General features: G+C 36.8%; 1 protein-coding gene across 9 annotated transcripts in view; it reads right to left on the bottom strand.

The window, feature by feature from the left end:
• The window catches only part of LOC112152379 (adaptor related protein complex 3 subunit beta 2), a 55,024-nt gene that overhangs the window by 26,284 nt on the left and 5,084 nt on the right, over positions 1 to 23,656 (bottom strand). For 5 of the 9 annotated variants that reach the window (XM_024281923.1, XM_024281924.1, XM_024281925.2 and 2 more), the window contains exons 2-7: positions 7,465 to 7,540; positions 6,976 to 7,050; positions 4,075 to 4,170; positions 3,551 to 3,711; positions 2,126 to 2,192; positions 396 to 578 (exon numbers count right to left, since the gene is read on the bottom strand). In XM_024281923.1, the coding sequence (XP_024137691.1) occupies positions 396 to 578; positions 2,126 to 2,192; positions 3,551 to 3,711; positions 4,075 to 4,170; positions 6,976 to 7,050; positions 7,465 to 7,540 (658 nt within the window). Of the gene's footprint in view, positions 1 to 395; positions 579 to 2,125; positions 2,193 to 3,550; positions 3,712 to 4,074; positions 4,171 to 6,975; positions 7,051 to 7,464; positions 7,541 to 20,546; positions 21,140 to 23,656 lie in introns of those variants that run through there. The other 4 variants (XM_024281919.2, XM_024281920.2, XM_024281922.2 and 1 more) reach the window with 2 other exon arrangements.

Below are 23,656 nucleotides of genomic sequence, written 5' to 3' on the forward strand. Positions count from 1 at the left end.
ATTAGATCAGGCTAAACAAAACTCATTTCTCTTTAAATTAGCTGCGATAATTACATTTTTTTATCTGCTGTAATGATGCTTTTACAAAAAACAAATACTTCAAATTAATGCATTTTTTTGAAATAAAAAGTAACAGTTTGTGGAAAAAAAATAGTTAGATTTAGTGAAAAAATCTACAATAAAAAAAGGAAGGTTGAAAAGATCAGTACAACAAAACCAGCGAATCAGATAACTTAATACATTAAAAAACTAACCAAAAGGTTAAAAAACTATTTTTGATTAACTGGTTTTACCAAATTAAAACTCCTCTTAAAAATAGTTAAAACTGTTTTTGTTTCTGACGTCTAATAACTATTTTTTCTCTCTGTCTTTGTCTTCCTCCCCTCATCGCTCACATTGATGTTTGGGTTCAGGAACTGCGTCCTGGCGTAGCGGGTCAACATGTTGATGATGACGACCTGGCCCCACTCCTCCACGTCGATCAGGAGGTTACACAGCTTCCTGTAGTTCTTGTGGATCAGATCGATGCGCTCCGGGCAAACCTCCTCAAAGGCCATCACAACACTTCCTGCTACCAACTGCAGCAGGGATTACAACAACAGGTGGGTTAGGATTATAATCTGAAACACCTCCTGAGGAGCATCAACATTCTCCATGTAAAGACACATGGAAACAGCATCTTAATATGGAGAGAATATAGTCTCATTTGATTTGTGCATGCATAGTTTTTGATTATTAACTTGTGTCTGCCTGTTTATGCATATCTCTGGATTTGTGTGTGTTATGCTTTATTTGTAACTCATACAATACATTTTGTGTGTAATTGTGGGTACTTGCAATTGTGTATTCAGGTGTACAGAAATAAAAAAAATACAATTTACACATGCACAACTTAAAATCAGGGCTGGTTAATAAAATTGATTAATTGATCTGAATTGTTTTAAGTTTAATATATAAATAAACGACCAATAAAAGCTCAATCTAACGCATAAAGCTAAAAATCAGTTTGATGATAACTTATAATAGGATTTCCCAAAGGACGGCTAATGCTAACGGTCGGTCGTCCTAAACATACGTTGATGACTAAATGAACATCTTTATAAATTCACAGGCATGAACTTTCTAAACTCTTTTAAGGCAATATTTCTTTAAAGTAACCATTTGTGGTCTAATGCTCATACACTCCTCTTTTTCTGGAATAAGGTGTAATGCTATAGGGTGATCGCCACCTAGTGGCCAAACTGAAACCCTCCAGGAGAGGCAGAAAAATTGTTGGAGCTTCTCTGTTTGAGATTTCATGTATTACTGCATTTTATTAACAATCTCAATATAATGTCACTGATACATTTTACAGCATGTGTGAACTGTATCTGATTAATATGAAAATCTTTAAAACATATATAGATTATTAATGTACTTATAAGCTAATGTGGTTAAAGGTGTAAAGTGTGTAAACTCAAAATTGAATTGAATTGAGAGAATTGAAAGAATCAAATACTTAGATTGTGAATATTATCTGGTGAAAACTTGAAATCTTCCCACTTTCTTAAACAGATATATCTATTAATTAAAATAAAAAAAGTCTAAATATTTGTTTTTTAAATCACTCTACACTCACACTAAAGTTTCTCTATTCTCATCACTGTTTTTTTTTAAAGAAAACTCTGATGTTGACCCAGCATTCTAGCAGCATATAAACGCATCACTTACACATGAATCTTGGAGATATGAAAAGAGTCTCAGATTTGTGTGTAAATGCGGTTTTGTGTGTTTGTAACAAGAGATTTGTGTGTAATTGTTAAAGATTTGTGAGTAGTTAGTTTTAAGATGCTGCAATTTAAAGTTGTGCGTGCGTAAATTGTATTTGTTTTATGTTGCCCACAAAAAGTTGTATCAGTTACAAATCAAGAATTATGCACACAAAAATCCAAAGTTACACATAAATAGGCAAACACAAGTTATAAACCAAAATGTACGTACACACAAGAATATAGTCTTGAATTCTTTCCATAGCTGAAGCTATAATCAGCTTAAACTATTCATAAATGAAAGGTTGAACAGATGACATGCTGTTAAAACAATTTTATTATTGTACAGATGAGTGGAAAGAGTCGAGTGAACTCACCGTCGTTTTGTCTGCGAGTAGTTTCTCTATGACTTCTATCAGCTGGTCTTTCTGTTCGGGATCCAAACTAAAATAAAAAAAAATGTTTCATTACATGAAAAAAATAAAATGATCCTTACAAGGGGTTCAAAAACATATGTCATTTACTGAAGGCAAATAAATGTATATTCATTTTTCAAAGTCAATTTCTTAATTTTCTTTGTGATTTTTCAAACGACTGTCGGCATGACAGATTGTTAGTTTCTTTTGAAGTGGGTAAACCTACAAAATCAGCTCAAATACTTATTTCTTCAGTATTTCGGTGTATTTTCTATAAGGCTGTCAGATTTGTCGCGTTAAAAACGCGTTAATCTGACATGTGCTTGACGCCGACAATTTTTTTGACGCATTAATCGCAGATTTTCTCATACGTGCCTTTCCATACCGCGTCCCGCCCTCTAACTCACCAGCTGCTCTCACTAGATCACGGGCGGGTCTCCAACCACCGAGCTGCGAGCTAAAACCGGCCGGCGCTAGGACCTGGAGAGCTCCTGCACCCTAACCCGGCTCCGGTTCGCGTCCAGTACCACGTCTGGTTGTACCGGCTCGCGTCCGGCGCCGCGTCCCGAGAGCTGCGGACCCCCGACGTTCCGAACAGCAAGCGCACCGGGGGACGTTTTAAATGTTCTGGAGGTTTAAGCGTGATCCAGCCCCAGCATAGCGGTCTGTCTGCCGGCATATTCATGGCGTGAGCTCCGCTGGACACGTCGCTGCATCGAGCTGAAGCCAGAGAACGCGGCGGAGTAACAGACTGTCAAACTATCCACAGAGTATCCCGCTTTTCTCAGTCTTTAAGGTTTTAAAAAACAAAAGTTCATTGGAAATGATAAATCTCTAATTCATTTATTACTGCAGTTCAGCAGAGGAGGAAAAGATTTGGTCCTGACAAAAAATGAACATGAAAGTGTTATGGAAATTTTATTTTTGATGTTTTTTATTTTATTTTACTGAACGTAGATTGAAGTTTTGAATTTAAAATGCCCTTTACTTGGACTTGGGCTTTTGTTAGGCATTTTATGTTACAGCCTTTTATTGTTAAGAAAGTTTTTGTCAATACAATGTTACAAAATAAAGTATTTCTGATGAAAACTATACATTTTCCCATTCTTGTTTTCATTATTAATGTAGAACTATTAAATTGTTAAACTGTTAAATTCCACATTTTTTTCCTTAAAAAAGGCCACATATTAATTTGCGATTAATTCGAGTTAACTCAGGAAATGCGATTAATCACAATTATAAAATATAATCGCCTGACAGCTCTAATTTTCTACCTATAACCTTTAAAACATAACTATTTTAAATCAAAAGCAATCAGTGCTGTAACCGTAGCAGGATGTTGGCGTGCGGTCTGTTCAGTGATCACTGCTCCCTGCAGGGTCGTACCTGTACAGTTTGGGGATGGCGTGAGCAGCCGTCTTCCTGACGTATGGAGACATGTCTGACGCCGCTTCTTTGATTGCTAGCATCATTATGGGGACGATGATTGTCACTCGAATGCTGGACAGGACCCGCAGGGCACTGGCTCTGATGAGCTGGTTTGGATCCTGCGAAAAGAGCGAGAAATTCCACATCGCCAGTAATGAGCGGGAAAGCAGAAGTTTCCAGCTGCGTCAGGAAGTCTGTGAGGTCGTTTTTAACGGCTGAAGTCCTTTTTTTAGCTGACGGTGAAACTGTCACTCCTGCTGCCAAATATTTGCTCATATTTATGCAGATTGATGAGACCTGCTGCTGCCAGATAATGAGTCAGGAGAATTTGGTAGCTCCGAATGTCAGCACTTCAGATCAATCAGTGAAAAGAAATCATTATTTCAGTAACAAATTTTGATATTCAATTTGTAACCCTTGAAACTTTGCATCAGTTCTATCCTGTAGTTTCAAAATAAAGCACTAATGGAAATGATCTGTACCTTTAAGCCACGCTGGAAAGTGGAAATGGAGAGTAAAGCGAGATCCTGCTGCTCCTCGGCGTAGCGCACCAAATACACATAGACCAACTTCTTTACCTGAAAGAATTTAAATAACAGAAATCAGCGCAGCGATTAACTTTGATACAAATCTGGTTGAAACGTCAAAAAGGAAAGAAAAACTGTTTTAGAGGAGCCAAGATGAGATGACCTCATGGGTTAAAGAAAAGCTTTGAGAACTTTAAAGTGGATTCTAAAAAAGTCAGAACATTTCTTAAATTTGACTAGAATGACATCAAATGGTAAAAGCAGTCCACCTATATTTACAAGAAAGTATAACCAAAACATAACCACCAAAACATTTTTTAACAAACAAATATGATTTTTTAAAAGTATAGCAGGCAGCAAATTGATGAAAAAGCAAGTAACAAAAAAAATCAATAAATAAAAATTATTATTTTTTAAAATATTTTTATTAATTTAAAAGAACTAATAATTGAGTCCACCTCCACTTCCCATCATCCATCTGTTTACACACTCTCACGCTTGCTTACAGCTCCTCTCACCCTTAAACTATACCTACAAGTACAACAAAAAAAAGCGAGCAATATTGGATCTATCCAGCAGTTTTGAGCCAGATGTCAGTTAAGTTTAGGAAAATTAAGACGTCCATGGATCTAGTCATCTACAAACTGATGCATCAGCATGAAGCAAAACAGGGAACTTGTTGCTCGCCTCGGGTATTTTTTTAATTTCACAATTACGATCTTTTTGAAACGTAATTTTTGCGTCTGCTCCTGATTCACAACAATTTGAATAAAGAAATACTCAGAATTGCGTTTTTCAACTTAATTTTTCTCATACTTGTCCTCCATCAGAAAAAATCAACAAGAAGATGTCAAAACGCCAAAAACACCATTTTCATTAGAGTTAGTCTTTTATAAAAAATCTTTTCAATTAATTTTAATGTAAAAATCCATAATTTTATCAATGGAAGTTCCATCTTTATTTAGTTTAAATCATTAATTCAATAAAAAAAAAAAATTCTTAAAAAAAAAGCCAACATTTTTTTAAAGGAAAATTGATAATTCAATCTAAATCAATTCCAATATTATTTAATTGAATTGATTCCATACTCGAGGCTGGACTCTGCCAACTAATCTTCACTTCCTGTGACCCTAATTCCAACTTAACTCCTGAAAGTATTTGGTGATCTCATGATAAAACAACCAGCAACTTTACTTTTCCATTTATAAAAACTATTTACAACCCAGTGCAGTGATACAAACAGTGGTTCGCCTGTTTGTCCTCTGTGGTGTTTCTTCATCTTAAGCTAGAGGTTTACTGAGGGATTCAAAGAAAATAGAGACAGAGAAGAAGATCTTCTATTACTCATCTGGAGGAATTTGTCAGTGATGTTACCAAATTGACTCTAGAAATCACAGTCGGTAAACACAAATATGTGAATATAGTCCAGAAGCACCACTGTGTCCTAAATTCAGTATCTTGAGTTGTATGGGGCCATTTGTTCACATGGTAAAAACACCATCACGATTTTAAAGGAGCTATGAATGCTGGGAGATTTCTGAAGGACTGAGAGCAAAGATTCGCTGACATCTATTTCTGTGAAGGTCTAGTAGATTTTAGCAGACCAATGGAAACAGACTGCGGATGTCAAAACTGCGTGGCTTCATTCCGGAGGAGCTGAATTGGTCTTCAGATCTTTTGCCTATAGAGACGTTTGATGCATCACTGAACAAAAAATCTGCTCAAAGCTGACCGCTCACTCGTTCGCTCTGAGGAGTTAGGAACTTAAATCGGGCAAAAAAAGGACCAAATTTTACCATCAAAACTCAGAGTGATCTGACATCTGCAGGCTAGTTCGAACGTAAGGATGGGCTGTTTCAATTAGAGCTGCCACGATTGGTGGACTAATCGACTATTAATCGATTAGTTCCTACTTTATATTATGTGAAGTCAGAGTTTAATAAAGTTGAAAGTTATAATGGCAAAATGCTAGCTTTATAGACTATTTTGGTATTTATTAAGGTTTTTTAGGATAATTGGGAGTTTAGCCATGTTTCAGCTGCATGCTAGATATTTTGGCTAATTTAGTTTTTTTTGTTTTGTTTTTTAAGCTATTTTGGAGTTTAGCTAATATTTCAGCTGCATGCTAAGTGTTTTGGCTAACTTAGGCTGTTTTTCAGTTTTTAGGCTAATTTGGAGTTAGCTAATATTTCAGCTGCATGCTGGCTATTTTGACTAATTTAGGTTTTTTTTGTTTTTTTAGGTTATTTTGGAGTTTCACTAATTAAATCAGCTACATGCTAGGTGTTTTTGCTAACTTGGGCTCTTTTCAGTGTTTTAGGCTAATTTGGCATTTAACTAATATTTTAGCTGGCTATTAGCTTTAGCGTTTTCAGCTATTAGCTTAAGTGATTTCAGCTATAACTTCAGTGTTTTCAGCTATCAATTTCAGCTATCTTCAGCAATTAGCAATAGCAAATTTCAGTGGCCAAATTCAGCTTACAGCATTCACACTAGCATTATTGCAGGTATTGGTATATATCTAGTTTTAGTTAGTTAAAAGATAACTACGTGTGAAAAGATAAAGATAAAGACGTGGGTTTTATATCAACTTTGTGCATGACCTGATTAGTCAACTAATCGAAAAAAATAACCGGTGATTAGTCGACTACTAAATTAATCGTTTGTGGTAGCACTAGTTTCAACATAGCAAACCAGCCTTTGTCTCTATTGTTTCTCATTACTAATTTTTATGAGTTAGTGTCAAATTTCTTGGTTCAAACACTCTCTACGGTGTCTGTTGAGGAAAATAGTTTCGAATTCTTCATCCCCTTCAAATTTCAAAGGCATTCAAATGAAGATGAGATCTTGACAAACCTCGATGTTTTTGCAGGCCACGTTTTTCACCACGGCCGGGAAGAGATCCGACGCGTTTTTGCCTCGAGCGATCATCTGCAGAGACAAGAACCAAAGAGGTTAAAAGGGATCCAAATTTCAGGGTTTGTGAAAAATACATCTGATCCAGCCCAATTTCTTCTCTTGGAAAAGTTTCTTCCTCCTCTTTCATCTTTCTGTTCTGCAGAAATGAAGGATACGAAACTATTCAGAGGAAGAAATCTGACACAGGAATGAATATTTAACAGCTTCCTGCACAGTTTGGGTCTCTTACCCCTGTAGTTATGTAAGGCCGCCTGTGTTGTACAGCTTGTGAATATTTAGAGCAAAGATCTTGGTGTTTAAGTCGCAGTAACTTTAATGGATACATGCAGTTTTTCTGTTTCCTTCTGAGGTTTGTCCTTCAGTCCCATTTTCAGGCCAGAACCTGCTGATCAGCCAAATCCCACAACAAACATGATTAAAACTCACAGCCACGATCCGCTTCATGGCTTCCAGCTTCAGGGAGTCCTTGTTGCTGTCCAGCATCTCTTTCAAGTCGTCGTGTCTGCGAACAGAGAGACATCCAGAGATTACACACTGCCCCGTTTCCCCCTCCCTTTAGCAGAGGAGGAATCCAGCAGACTTACTGCAGTTTGAACTGAATACTAAAAATGGATCAGAATTCTCAAGTGTAATTTAAAAAAATGATATAGTACAAGGGGAAGAGGCACAGAAACGGATGAAAATGATGCAGAGCTCTTTAGATTTTATTAGTTTCCATTAAAAAAGACAATCAGCTAATATTCAAGACCCTGTTTGAATTTGCTTTTGCCTTTCATATGATTTGAGCTTCACAAACAAGGATAAGGGGCCAAGTAGAGATAAAATAATAATTTAAGCCTTTAATGAAGACGTTCAAGCTTGAATATTAGGCAAGAAAAAAGTAATAGTTTTAAATTAGTTTGAAAAAGTTGAAAATATTGAAAGTGAGCAACAAAAAGACTTAAAAAAGCTCTTTGCAGCGTGTTACATTATAATCAAGAGTTTTTAAATTCATTAATAAATAATTAAAGTTTTAGCTTCTTTGTTAGTGAAAGCAAAATTGTACTAATAAATAATTTACTGTAGTATCATAAAAAATACTCAAAAAATGTATCTTATTTTGTCTTTTATTTACAGAATGTTTCATTTAAGTCTTATTTAATTTGATTCTATTATTTTAAAAACATCATAATTAAAATATTACTTTCTGTTAAAAATGTTGCTTGTATGTTTAAAATCAAAATTTCTTTATTGTTTTAGATTATTTTTTTGTTTTTTTAAATGTAACTTTTTAAATAACAAATTTTAAAACAATTCAACTTGTATTAACAAAATCCAATCCTGTTTTTATTCCTAACTTTAATTTGTTTTATTTTAGATTTTATTTACTATAGCTTTATTGGTAAAATGTTATATTTAAACTTAAAAAGGGAGATCATGGTTAAAATTATCTTCAAGTTATAATTATTTTCTAAAAATTTCAACTAAATGTTTAAAAAATGGTAATAAATATCTAAAATACATTATTTATGATCAATTTTAGCAATGACATTTCATTTCTTCTTATAGGGAGTGCAATGAGCTTCATCTAGCATGGGTCCTTGGGCAAGAAGACCCTTCAAGCTACTGCCTAACCATAAATGTAGCCACAAGAGGACCCGATCTCCCTGTAACGGTCCCCGGCCCAGACAAAGTGTAGGGTTGAGCCCAGCGTTAAACTCTCTGCCAAACCACCTGATGGGAAGTTTCAAAGGTGAACATCAACAATATTTTATTTATTTTAATAATTGTTTAGTAAATTGTTGAAGTCCATCATTCTTCTGCAGCATTTTGGTAAATATGAGAATAAAAAAAACACAATTTTTAGTGTGATTTATTATCTATCTGCTATTTTTAACAAGATCAATAAACTTATACATTTAAATGATGTAAATAGGATAATAAACAAATCTTATTAAGAAGAACTGTGGTTTTGATCATAAAACCAGCTCCTTTGTGAGATCAATAAAGTTTTTTTTCTTTTCTATTCATCCTACATGTTCATTGTAATACTAATATAAAATAATTCTGGATTCCCGTATTTCTGGCAAAAATTATGATATTTTTACATCAACACTGACAACTTTTGCAAAAACTGCCTGCTGCGAAACAAATAGTTTATTTCATGTTCAGTTTTACTGCTGTGCACCCACAATGCATTGTTCCTGTCGTTTTAAATTCAGAACCTTTTGTCAGATTTTTTATTTTTTTGTGCATCCTTGTATTTTAATGATCCAAGTAGCAGGAGATGTTTTCTCTCCTGAGCAATGTTTCCCAAACAGCATCCTCAAGGTTCAGCATCCTGCATGTGTTCCATGTTCTCCTGATTTTAATGACTGTCACTGTCAGGCAGAGCTGCACGATGAGCTGAAGATGCAGAGGAGGACAGAAAACATCTACGGCGAGAACGGTTTATACAGAGGGTTATGTTTGGGAAAAAGTTGCCTTGGAGGGAAAAACACTTAATTCTAGAGAGCTCTGCAATAATAGTGAAGAGGCTTTATTACAGGACACATTAACAGGTTTCAGTTGTTTTCAGGTGCCAGTGTGTCATTTTTAAGGTTTCTGCACAACATTTGGAGAACAAAAATCATTTAAAATGTCTTTCAAATGCTTTTTTCAAATAAATAATCCAACCAATCTTTAAAATAAGTCAGTGCTTTAAGTGGGCCGGTACTCAATATTCGACTTGAAAAACTTTAATTAAGATTGCTATATTTTTAAGAAAAGGCAGACATCATTGAAGTAACAATCTTGATTATTCTACACCCACACATAGAAAAAGACTTATTTTATTGATCAATATTTACATTAAAGGTTCTTTAGATTTTATGTTTCAAATTCCATTAAAAAAAAGAGTACAGCCACTTCTTGTCCACTTAAAGCACTGTAATAAATACATATTTTCCTAATAAAGCTCTTAAACATACTAAAATTAGGTTGGAACTTAATTTATAAAATTGGGGTAAAAGATTTTATCTATTTTAGTCAAATTTAAATGCATAATATGTGACCCCCCAGCACTTTCTAGGCACAATGATATTCCTAAATGGCAGTAGGGTAAATTACTTTATAAGCTGATGTACAGCTGTGGCTACAACTTGTGATTACTTGATTTTCAAAGCCTTAAGGGTCAAACGAGAAAACAAATGTATTTGTTTCTCTGATCAAAACCACTGTGGTTTGTATTTCAGAATAAAATACCTTATATTAGTTATTGTCTTGTTCACGGGATTTAAATAAGTTTTTAGTGAACATTTAACATTGATCTACTGTAAAGATATTTCTGTTTTATGTGAAGAAATTAAAAGTGCCCTGTTGCAAAAACAAAAAAATGTAATTTAAATGGCTCATTATCATTGAATGTGGTTGGTCCTCACACACCTTCAACTGGCCCCTTTTTGCCCAAAGTTTGGACACCCCGGGTGTAAAGACAAAAAAAAAATACCAACTAGCTGAATATAATACAGCCATGCATAATGAAACATGTACATTATACTCCACAGAACACCCTCACACCTTTACCCCTCAAAAATGCCTAAATTAATCTATCACCAGCGTGGATGTTTTGCCGTTTTCCTAATCTTTGATCATCAACGATGTCAGTTGTCATGTCAGCATGGAGCTCGCTACTCTGCTGACATGCACCACTCCAGGCTTTTCATTCATAAGATCTAAAACAGACAACAGTCAGCCCACTCACAGACCCACGATCCCTGTCTGAGAGGATCTAAGCTGACAGCCCCACCCTGCTGCCGCACAAACACACAAAGTGGAATTAACAGCTCTGACAGGTTCTGCTGAACCTTCTGGGTGGAGTGAGCGCACGGCAGATACGGCGTGGCAGCTGATCGCTGCTGATGGGATTTCTGCTGCAGCTGTCGATGTGAAGACATGAAGCAGACTCGAGATTTGTAGCATTTATTCTCATTTTGGCATAGAGACGTCACCCATGCTTCTTTCTGAAACCCGACTTTACTTTTATTTATCCAAAAGTAAAAACAGAAAAAAATTGGTTATTTAAAAAGTTTGTTTGCAGTCCATGAAACTCCACAAATAGTAGTCAAGCGATGGAGCTACTGGTAAGAAAATTAAACACTGAGGTATCACTGCAAAATTAGTCAGGTGATTAAAGTTAGATTCAATCATTTCAGTTACTTTAATTCAATTTCAAGAAAATGTTTCTGTTTCCACTTCAACAACTTTTTAAAAATCAGAAAACAGTTGTGAAAGGGGAAACTTTTTGTAACAGAAGCATGAATTCTTGCATTAAAACTAAAACAAAAGCTTTCTTGTGACTGGAAACAACAACCAGCCACTTTAGGAAATATAACCTATTGGGTTTCTAAAAATAAAATACATTTAAATGAATCAGGGATTTCATGTACATTAAAATATGTTTTTTCTTGTATTTAAATGTGTTGTAATGTCTTGGATCAGTAGAAATATTGGTTGCATCCCGGACGAGCCCCCAAATATATGCAAAGTCTTGGGGAAACACGAAAAGGAGACCATAACATATGAAAACTGGACACCAAGCAAATGAGGAACAAGGTTTATTGAGGAAAGTGAAATAAAGTGAAATAATACGTTAAAAAAGGGGATTTTAACATAAAATAAGTCCTGGAGACTGCTGACCCAGTCAACGTTGACTGTCGGAATCAGCGGCTCCCTGCTAAGGCAGTCTAACAAAATCTAACTAATAAAAAGAAACAAAGCCCACGAATCAAGACTACCAAGGTCCAAACTAAACTAAAAAAACAGCAGTACAAGACCCCTGAGGGCATAAAGGGGAATAAGAGAACCAAACAAACCAGCACAACTCCAGCTGCTCTGCTAGGTCAACCCTAATAGTGCAACTACTTATTCGGTAACTCATCTGTAAAAAATCTAGGGAAAAATTGAAGAGAATGACAAAAAAATAAATAAAACATCACATTTTTGTTAAATAAAAAGTATCCATCCCTGATTATTCTGCTGACACTTCACTTATTCAACAAATTCCTTTTGAAACTGTTTAAAATATAATGAGTTCTCCCTCCTAAAGAAACAGGACTAGTTTCCTAGGCAACAAAGGATGTAATAAAAGGAAATTGAGTGATTTTGTTTTCCCCTTTTGCTGAGCTTTTAAATGAAGAAAACAGTATGAAGCTGTCAGACCTCATGACTGATGTTACCTGTAAAAAATTCAACATCAAGAGATCCGTAAGGTCCTGTGAAAATCCCATACAAAATCTATGTGAAATACGCTCCAGGAGAGTAAAATTACATCATGGTTATTGAATAATTTAACAAAGAAAGAAGAAGGATTGAAGTATTTATGGATGGCAGCAAAGCAATATGGCTCTCTTTCACTCTACTTCAGAAATATTTAAGTTGATGAAGAACACTAAGCACTGTCGGGTAACAACAGACAGAACAGGAGAAACAGGTCAATATCTGTGGTCTGGAAACACTCTTTGGAAAAAAACATCAATATTCTTCAGATTCTCATGGTTAGGTCTCAGCCCAGAGTCCTCATGCAAAAGCACATTACATAAAAAGCAAGGAAATATTCTCTTGACGATACTTTGTTGTTGTAATTTTGCTTCTCAGTCCTTTGAAAAGCTTATTTATTCCCCTCAATTATACCATATTTTTGATTATTCATCCAGCAGTTGCATTTTCATCATGTTGCTGAAGAAATTGCCAAAACTTTCCCAAAATGCCAAACACTTTTTTCTTCTTCTTTAAATTGACTCTTCTTCTTATATTGACTCGTGTTTGACCGCCCGCTGTCAGCATTTGTGGGCATTCGTCCTGGTTTAGTGGTCAGCTTCACCAAGATCAGAGATTTCACAGATGACTGACGGTTTTGATAGGATCTGTGCTATAATGCAACTTCAAGCTAAAGCTCTACAAAAGTCAGCTGCAGCACTTTTCTTCTTCTAAATAACCCTCAAATAAGATTTCTAAATAAAGCTTCTAATTAAATGTTCTGTTCAATATAAGCCTGTCAGAAACATAATGTTCAGCAATAAGTCTAAGAATCAAGAGAAGAGTTAAAATGTGGAGTTTATTTATTCACATGAGCTTTTAATGAATCATTTTTTTTCTTTAGTTGTGTTTGACTTTGTGATATTTATGATAAATGGTTGTAATTTTATATATTTTACTACTGTGCACCACTTTGTGGTCTATATCAGAAAAATGTGTGATAGAAATAGACATTTTATGTTTATTTCTAAATATTCTTAAATGTTGAAAGGATCAAACTGTTTGTGGTATCAGTTAAGTTTGTTGGTGGAAGCAGTGTGATATGGAGGGGTATTCAATGGAAAAACAAGGCTTGACATTAATTAATGCTCAATTTTTTTAATGAAGATTTTTTTCACATGGTCAGTTTAAGACAAAATTTGATCAATTCTTTCCACCATTGCACGTTCTGTACAAATATGGAAAACTGAAAAGCAAAATAGTGAAAAAATAGCTTGTTTGATTGCTTATAAGAATTGGTAGTATTGCTAATAAGCATTTGATTGTTTACTTACAATAATTTGTTTGATGGGGTCGGTTGCAATATGGCGGAAGACGTATCAGGAAGTGACGGCGAAGGGTGTGGCCTGATTTTGCGAGGGGTCAAAGGTAAGGCATTTTCTATGGGTTGCTATGTCCAGTTCTTATATAAACGGTCTATGAGTGGGACTAAAGCTTTTATAGGAATAATATCCTTAAGACACAATTTTCAATCTAAAAAATGCTGAGGAAATGTCTCACAGCAGCTTTCTCTACCGCTTTGTTCTGGTTGCTTTGAGATTTATGAATGTACACTGGCATCAAAACACATAGAATTTCTCTACCTTTTTTTTCCAATAGTTTTCTTCCAAAAACAAGAGATCTAAGTGCAGGCAGGACTCTCAATGCTTCCAGAACCACTGCTGAGGCGGCGAGTGTAATTCATCTCTTTGATCACACAGCACCAGTGAACAGAGAGTCTGCAGTCTGTGAGGAGGTGGCCACTGCAGCCTGTTCAACACAACTCTGCAGACAAGTGCTCATACAGCTGCGCTCCCTGCCTTTGTTTGTATCTGTGCAAACAGGATAATACCTGCTATGCAACAGTCAGTCCCTCTGTCATGCTGGTTAAATACTGCATTCATTAAATCGTTAGCTGACAGTACCGTAGGAGCTCCATTTGGGTGATAACCATAAGATGAATATGGTTACTTGGCAACAGGTACACACTTTTGTGCTAAAACAATTAAACAGTGACAACTTCTATGCAACAAAGAGCTGAAGCTTCAGAACAAGATGTTTCTGAGGAAACCGCCCTTGGCATCACGCGTTAAAACGATCGCTTCCAATGAAAAGTCTAGATAAATGTATTGAAACTCACATTTCAGGCTTCTGTGTTCAATATAAATAAAGTTTGGGCTTGAATTCAAAAGGAGTTTGTACAAATATACACCTTGTGAGTCAGAAGATTCATTAAACCCCCATTGTAACAGTAAAATATGTCCAACACAACAGTCCTTCAACTCTTATCTGTTTACTTAGTCGTTGCACAGGACAAGCTAAAAAATAAAAAAAATCTTAAACTAGTTGATCTGTGACCAATCAGAGACTCGGATTAGGTAGTGACGTATAAATGGCGACTCTTTTAGTTCACGGAGGTGCTAACCGTCTGAAAATTGATAATGGAGAAGAAATTAATAATTGTGGCTGGAGTTATATGACACCAAGCCTTTAATACAGTCTATTGAAAAAGAGTTGTGAAAGAAAAAGCCTGCCACTTCGTCATTTCGCACCAAACCTCTACCAACTGTAGGTGGCGGACATGCACTAGTATCGGATAGCATCAGTCCAGTGTGAACACCAGGGACCAAAAGTCCGTTCAACAAGGTGCTTAGCGTGTTCTTGGTTTCGATGTAGCATTACAGACAGTATTTTTGAATGACAGAGTCCCTTCTCTCTAACCCACTTCTACTGGATAGGGTGATAATTGATAGTTGAATGACTCATGTAGCTGCTAGACATTTTAGCTTCTGGAGATTAGGGAAAGATAATGCTGATTTCCTGCTGATAATTGAAGCCCTGCAGCATAATTTATATCCTGCGGTTCCACAATGACAGACAACTTCTTGCAGCATTTGTTCTATTATTGCAAGCTCTGCTTATATTTAAGATGTTGTTAAGTTCGCTGGAGTTTGTTTTTCTTTCTCTTTTTGTTTGTTCTCTCTTTATTAGCAATGAACTCAGACTTTTTAACATTGAAAAGTGAAAAACGAAAAAGTCTGCAGACATGCTAGTGGATCTCTGAGGCTCTTCAAAGTCACAACTGATTAAAAACTAGCAGATAGGAAGGTAAATATGTTCAGGTTTGACAACGTTTCCCTCTCAGAGTCACTAATGAACTAAATATTTGAAGGAAACTGGACAATACAGAAAAGTCAGTTCAGAGTTGGATAAAAACATACCTCACAAAGAGAAGGAAAAAGGTCTGGTATTCAAAATGAAGCATTTCTATGCCTCACACGAGAAGTACTTGGAGCCCCAGGAGGCCTTCAATGGCTGATCTTTGAATTACTGGCAGCAGTGACTGAAGATTTTGCAGTGACACTGGGAGGGCAGCAGCAAGAAGCCTCCTTCTGACTTCTGTTTCAAAGTCCATTTGAAAGTAAAAGTAACAGGAGCTAAGTAAAACCGTGATCACATGCACCTGCACAGAGGATAATCTGTGCAAGTTTTTGGGTTGTTCAGGTTGTAGAGAGGAGCGGCAGTATAGGTGTGTCTTGGAGTTCCTTTGAGGCTTGTGCTGCCACCTTAAGGGACGCCATGAAAATGGAACACATGATTGTTAAGCGTGTGGTAAGTGGGCTAATGTAAGTTGCGTGCAGTTATGATGTACGAGTGATGCTGACTTACAGTGCCCTTCCACCACACTAGTTGTTAGTAAAGTGTTTGCACAGGCTCCTTATTGACTGCGTGCAAATACCCCCAAAGGATGTCCACACCAAATCCACTCAGATTGTCTACTTTCCTTTCATTTCTCACATTCAGGCTAAATACATGAATGTGGACAGCACTAACTGGCTCATCAAAGGGGATTATCCCTTATTATCCCTTATCCATTTTCCTTATACCATGGTCACTTACAAAAGAAATAAATATTCAATCAATTTATAGTACTGTATTCTTGTTATTTTCTGTTTAGATCGCTTTTTCACAAAAAGCGGACCATTTGATAGCTGGTGCGGGGCAGTGACAACGTTACTCATATTGAAAGCTCACCCTTTATCGTTTGTTTTTGTCCAAATGATGAAGCAAAAGTTTGTTTTGAAGAAGCCTGCCCAGTGATATAGAACATTTGGGCTGTGTGACTGTGAATTATTTTTTACATGAGCATTTTCACTTTTTAATCCACACCGAGCAGCCAATCAGAACCAAGTATTCAACCGGACCATGGTATGATACTTAATAAGAAGCATCACAGCCAAACATTAATCACAACCTTATTGAAACTTCATTGCCTTCCTTTCATTATCTTGGCCACAATTAAATCCTTAATTCTAAGTAGAGTCTTTGCACTCTCGGTGCATTTGCCAATCACATTGGTTGCTTACATCGATGTATGAGTGACGCCGACCTGCCATGAGTATGGTTTTAATTTAAAACTTAATGTGAAGGTTATCAGTTTTAAAATGTTTCGTTTAAGACAAACATACGAGTTATGACACATGGTTGGGATTCACCTTAGAATAAATCCTTGGAAGTTTGTTTATCCATTTTGTAATGTTGTTTTGACTTTTCTGTATGCTTTTAGTCTTTGCAACAAATCATAAAAAAATGTTCTTGTTATTTTAATTGTTTTATTGCTTTTACTGTTTAATTGTTTTTATTGTTTTACTGATTTTATTTGTATTTTATTGTTTCATTATTTTTTTCATATTTGATTTTCTGTCCTGCACTTTGGTTGCTCCTGCTTTTAAAGGTGCTATATAAATAATAAATTGATTGTTTGATTGATTGATAAAAACTGTTTGATCACAATTTGGGGGATGTTTGCAGAGAAAAGAATGACATTTTCTTACTTGGTATTGAGTACTTTGTACATTTTCTGGCACTGGTGAAACCATTTGCAATATAAAAAAAATATATACCAGTAAATAAAAAACTGGGATTGTATTAAAAAATGTTATACAGGTAAATTATTAGAGCAAAAGCTTAAGTGGTAAAAAAAAATGCTGAAAAGACCACAGACTACCAAAGATTAAAGCTGTCTGAGGGAAAAACAGAATTATGTTTAAAAAGATGACTTTTTTATTGACTCTTCAATGTTTCCTCAGTAAAGAGAAAAAACTCAAATGTTTAATTTGTTTTACAGCTCAGAATAATAACCCATGCTAATCAGCTCTGCTAATTAACTGTGTGACAGGGATTCATGCAGCTTCTTTAAAGCCAAACAAGCTTTGCTAAGAATAATTAAAACCTAAAAAGTCTTATTAGTTCTGCTATACCCGGACTAGAGTCAGCCTGGTACTGAGTCTGCATCCACTGATAATTGAGCCATACAGTAGAAGCATCCGCATGTATTCAGATGATAAAAAGAAGTGGTGAAAGTTTAATTTCATGGCGAAGAAAAATGTTGCCTAGAGCGAAGGAGAGAACGGTTTTGTTTACTGGAACAGCTTTTTTTAAGAGAGTGACAAAAAGATCAAAGGCAATTCAAAGTTAAGCGTGAATAAACAAAACCGAAAACTTCAAAGCGATTTCAGGAGCACAGGTGACGTCCCTGCAGATGCTTAAGGATCCCGTCAATTCTCCCGACCCGTCAATTCTCCCGTCTTTTAAAACTAAACGTGCTTCGTCTGTGAAAAAGGGACAAAGGAACAGAGGTAATTTTATCCCACCTTCCCTCCTCTGGTTACTCTGGAGTCCCACTAAAAAAAAAAAAAAAAAGTCTGAATTTACAGCAGCTCTGAATTATTTAACCCGCCGTGGTGCGAAGGGTCAGGTTACCTGGCACCAAAGCACAAAGATTATCAGACTCTCCTTCTGGAAAGTATCCCTGAAAGTAGGCCAGTGTCCAAAGACACGACCTCACAAGGCAACTAAAAAATGAGGTGAAATGAAGGGAAATGTGCGTGACTCAGCTCTCAGCAAAAGATCAAGGAGTTTCTGTTTGCGTTTGGAAGCAACTGTTTTACATAAACTGACTCTTTCAGCACAAACATTTCTTTTTTTTTTATGTTCCCCAAACACAACTGTTTCAACACCAGTGTGGATGATCTTTGCATTGGCGTTTAAAAATCCAAAGCCTTTATTCAGTTCTTGATATCTATCAGCTGCTGGGTGTCGTGCTGCTAATTTCAAAGCTTTTTGTTCTATTTTTGACTCTTCAAACTGCAACCACATCCTATAAAAAAAAAACATTGTTTATCTTACAGATTAAAAGCAGTAAGAGAGAGATCTCTCATCCTCACCCTCAGCTTGAATGTTTCAGCAAATCAAATTAGCTCTAGTTAAGTGAATTACTTGTTTGTAATCTCTTTACATCTTTTGTTTTCTACTTGTGATTTGACTCTTGAATGTTACTTTTCAGCAGCAGGGAAATATAAATAACTATTTAAAAAATGACCAAAATGATGCCCAGTAATCTTTGTGTAATTTGTAAGAAGCTTGCAAAACTCACATACATGATACAAAGATTTACAATTAGATTAAGGTAGAGATACGGCTAATGTTACCTTAAAACATTCTCATCTGTTGTGGAAATTGGTTGCTAACAGGGACACACAAAACTAAATTATTGTGTTTGTTTTATTCACTAGACAAATTTTCTCTGAAAAGTTGAAATTGGTCAGTGGCCGGTGGCCAATGGCACTTGATATGGGCGGCCGCCGTCCAGAAACATTTACACATCGTCCAGTCAGAGCTCCTGCCGGCTGGCAATCCGACTGCCACGGCCCTGTGAACTCCCAGCTGTTGCTCAATTGCGTAATGGCGTCATTCTGACTGAAGCCTGATGCCAACTTCCCACTTGGTACAATAACATTAATAAATGTTGATGTTTGCTGATATGAACATTTCTGCAGATTGGCTGTGCAGATATAGTTGTGCTTTGGCTTTCAGGCTACATTGGCGGTAAACAGAGACCGATTGTAACAACTATTACAGGTGGCCGTGTCAACCTTTTAAGTTGCGTTCAGACAGAGCATGATTTGTGTATCTGGTCCAGTTTCAAAGTCAACGCACAGACCTGATCAAAGGTATGGTGATGTGGTTTAAGTAGTTCTGTAATTTGATAAATTTTTAATGCAATTAATTAATTGTGACCTGTAATTAATTAATCGAATTAATTGATTTTAATTACAATGATTTTTAACGTAATAATTTATGTTAAAAGCCTCATTTTTAGGTATTTTATCATAGTTTGGGACATGGTGGTGCAGTAAAAGATCAAAATAAAACTGAAAGACTTATAAAAGACTTTCACCCTTTACTTTGACACCACTGAGGGTAGTTTTTTTTTTTACAAAGCTCCTCCAGGTGTGCATAACACAGACCATTCTATGCAAAAATGAGATTAACACCAGAAAAAAAAAACGCCCTAAAATGTCTGTATTAATCATAATTAACGCGATAATTTAACAGCCCTATAAGCTTCAGTGCATAATGTCAGCCTTGCAGCAGTGCATTTTGGGTATTGTAGCACAATTTGAGCTCCAACAATTAAAAAATCTGAACTTCAGCAAAGAAAATGTGTCGCGTCGACCAGTCATTAACTCGATCAGTGGGTGGAGTACAAACATAGGGGAGAATCCAGTCGCTCTCCTCTTGAACTTTCTGATATTTTTCTTATTTGAAATGAAAAGATAATAACAAGTTCCTCTAATTTTATTAATATTTTTATTTGTTTTCCTCCTCGGACTATTGCGGGACAGCAAGTCGTCAAACTACGCTGAAAGTTTCCAGCTAAAAGCTTTCAAAGAAGAGACCTCAACGCGCTGAGTGTCATTTTGACAGGCTGAAGCGCAGGGATCCGGAGTTCATAGATCAGTGGTAAATACAAAAACCAGAGAAAATTTGATAATTTCCCACAGTGTGAGATTAAAAACGCCTTTGTGCAAGAAAACAAGAAACGTCTGGACATCAATCGAATCTCTTTTTACCTTGTCTACTTGGACCAGTCACAACTGGACTACAATAAAGCATAGGTGCAAGACTTCTCTGGTTAAAAAAATGTAAATTTCAGTGAAATCTGACTCTTGAATGGACTGAGATAATGTATTCTTGCTTTGTTCAAATGTGGTTCTTGGTAATTTCAAAAGTGGATTTTTGACTTAATGTTGTCATTCATTAAAGTTATAACAAAGAGAAAACACTACAGTTTTTTTGTAGGAATCCAATTTGCTAGTATTTATAATCACGTGACCTTATAGCAGCTCTGTTGCCATGACAATGAGGCCAACACTCCTCCAGCATGACGGAAAGCATGGAATTGCTCCTACCGCAGAGGTTGAGTCTGGAAACTGCCACCACCTCCTCCGCCACCTTCTTCCAGAGTTGCCCGCTCCTCCTGGTCTCCACCTCCGCCTCCACCTGTACCTGAAGGAGACCGGAGGTGGCGCAGCTCATCCGGTAGGGCGTTGTACCAGGTCTGCTGCCCGCTGTCGGGGGTCAGCACCGGACTCTTGGCTTCCTCCTGGCCTTGCACCTGACTCTGCACCGTCTTCACGATGTTCACGGCGTTCACTGGCAGCTGCAGCAGCTTCTGCATGGTGGTCATCTTCCAAACCCAGGGAGGTGTCGGTGGGCAAAGAGAACGAGGGTTGCCGGTTTCTTGAGTGGTTCGTTGGTGTTCATCAACCGAAGCTCCAGTGATGCTCCTCAGACGGTCTTCACACACTCAAAAGCACCTCCTCTATAAATAACCTGGCTAGATAAATCCAGCGCTGATGTTTCTTGCATGACTGGCACAGCGAGTCCCTTCCAGCGTGGAGATGCTTCAGTTCAGTACCGCCGCAGAGCTCTAATCTAAATCTTCGGAGCACTTCTGCGTCTCCCCCTTCTGCTGCTGAGTCTGTGCACAGTAAATGGATGCTCGGCAGGGAGGGGCTTGGAGTTTTATGTGCTGTGACGCCTCTCCTCTAACAGCTCCTCCTCATGTGGTTCCTGTTGCTGCACCCTCCCCTCTGTGACACACACATGCATGCATGATCTCCCACCAATGACACAGCTTCAACCACATTATCAGCTTCTCTCCTCACACCTATCATCTCCGCTAAACTGCTAGAACCTCACTCTGTGAGTCAGTGCCACAAACGAATCGCCGTGGCAGACGCTGTCACATCTCTCGCTCTTTGTGTTGAGAATCTGCTCTGTTTCATCCCTTTTTTTTGCACTGTGCCTCCATTCTTCTGGTCTAACATGACTCAGCTTTTCCGACAGCGTCGTGACGAGGACACTTCTCTCTTTCGCTCCCACTCTTCTCCTCCATGTTCCCAGTGACTGCACAATTTGCTCAGAAGCAACAATCTCCTTTAGGATCTGTTGACATTCGCTAATGACTTTTAAACCGTGGATTGAGGCTGCAGCTGCATCTGCAGAGACGCATCCAAGCGTTTCTGGAATGACGTGTCCTAAAAGGGCCGTAAAACACAAGCTGAAGTAAAGCCGAGAACATTTCCTCCTCCAGTTGCAGCATTTCCAAAAAAACATTCATGGAGGAGGAAGAAACCAGACCTCTAGTTTTTAGTTCCCCTGATTTTGAATAATTTTTCCAAAGGAGGAAAAGCACATCCTAAAGGGAATTTAATTAAAAAACTTCTTCATGAATAATTCAACTCCTGCATCTTCACACGTTTGTTTTTCATATCCATTTTTCAAAAGAATTTAAAATTAGAGCTAACCCTTTAACACCTGAGGCGCCACTGCTGACACTTAAACACAAAATCTTTTACATACATTTTTTTAAATTGTTAACGCAATCAACATAATTCCTGTAGATTCTGAAGTAGATTATCGAGTAGATTTTCTCCTTCAGAATCTGCTTGATACCGTTAACAATTAAAAAATTAAAGTAAATCGAAGAATGTAAACACTGGAGCTTCGGCGTTAAAGGGTTAATGACCTAAATAGTGTGATTGAATTCAAGCACCCACGTTTGCTCTAATTCCTAACATAAATATCTTTACAAGATTTTTCACCTTATAGGGGAAATTTGCTCCAGATTGACAAAAAATACTCAGGGGTGTCAAACTCAATCGCACAAGGGTCCAATATCCAAAACATACTTTAGATCACGGGCAGAACAGGATAAACATTTATTGAACACTCTAAAACTAAATTTTTTAAACTTTAAAACCATAACTTTTTTACATAATTATGAACTAGATATATAGCATTACCTACGATAATGCTAGTGTGAATGCTGTAAGCTAAATTTGGCCACTGAAGATGCTAAAATTGATAGCTAAAAACACTGAAGCTGACAGTTCAAATCACCAAAGCTCATAGCTGAAAACGCTGAAGCTGATAGCCAGCTAAAATATTAGCTAAATGCTAAATTAGCCAAAAAATCTTAGGTAAGCCAATACAGCTAGCTTGTAGCTAGAAAAATATCTAAACTTTAAAATAGCCTAAAAAACTTTTAAAAAATCTAAGTTAGCCAAAACAGCTGGCATGTAGCTGAAATATTAGCTAAAAATAGCCTAAAAAATCTTCATAAATACCAAAATAGACCAAAAAGCTAGCAGAATGCCAATTTTTAAAACTTTAAAACCATAACTTAATATAATTATGAATAATAAAAACGCAGGAATATTATTCATATTATTTCAGAATAAATCAACTTAAATCTTAAATAACTTTCAATATTTTACTCTCCATAAAAATATATTTTGTCAAAATTATACAAGTGAGATAGGAGCACAAGATAACATCGGGTCATTATTAACAATAAAATAAAATAATCTGGAGGGCCGGACAGAATTACCCAGAGGGCCGGATCCGGCCCCCGGGCCTTGACTTTGACACATATGCTCCACAACAACCGACATAAATCTGGACAAATTTCAAAGCAAAAGTTAATTATTTTCATCCCCTCGTTTCACGTACGCTCATCTGTCTACAAGCATCAATCTCACTTATTTAATTAATTATTTTAAATTCAATGTTTGGGTTTTCATTTAGATATTTTGCTTTGAATCTAAACCGTCCATTTATGATAGAAAATCGATCGGTGGAGAATCAAAACAGGAGTTAGGGGTCAGAATCCTCTCACTCTCTACTCAACCACTTTGTCAAAAGCTTAAAAAAAGGAGAGAAAAAAAAGGAAAGCTGCTATGAAAAATACTGAGGCTGCGTTTCCAAGGAGACAGCAGCGAGCCTCAAAATCAGAGCAGGGCCGTTCTCCATCATGTGTGCAGACAAACTGGTCTGATGGACTCTTCTAGGTGGACATCCCTTATGCAAACAGATCTCTGAATCAACATGCTCAGCTAACACCATTCAGTGACTTTCAGCACAGACATACAGCCCTGCAGATCCCTCGGCTGTGCACACAGGGAGCTCCCCCTGCTGGTGAAGTTCTGAAGGACAGCAGGCGGTTTTAACCATG

This window comes from Oryzias melastigma, linkage group LG6, assembly GCF_002922805.2.
Source record: "Oryzias melastigma strain HK-1 linkage group LG6, ASM292280v2, whole genome shotgun sequence".
NCBI classification, from domain to species: Eukaryota; Metazoa; Chordata; class Actinopteri; order Beloniformes; family Adrianichthyidae; genus Oryzias; species Oryzias melastigma.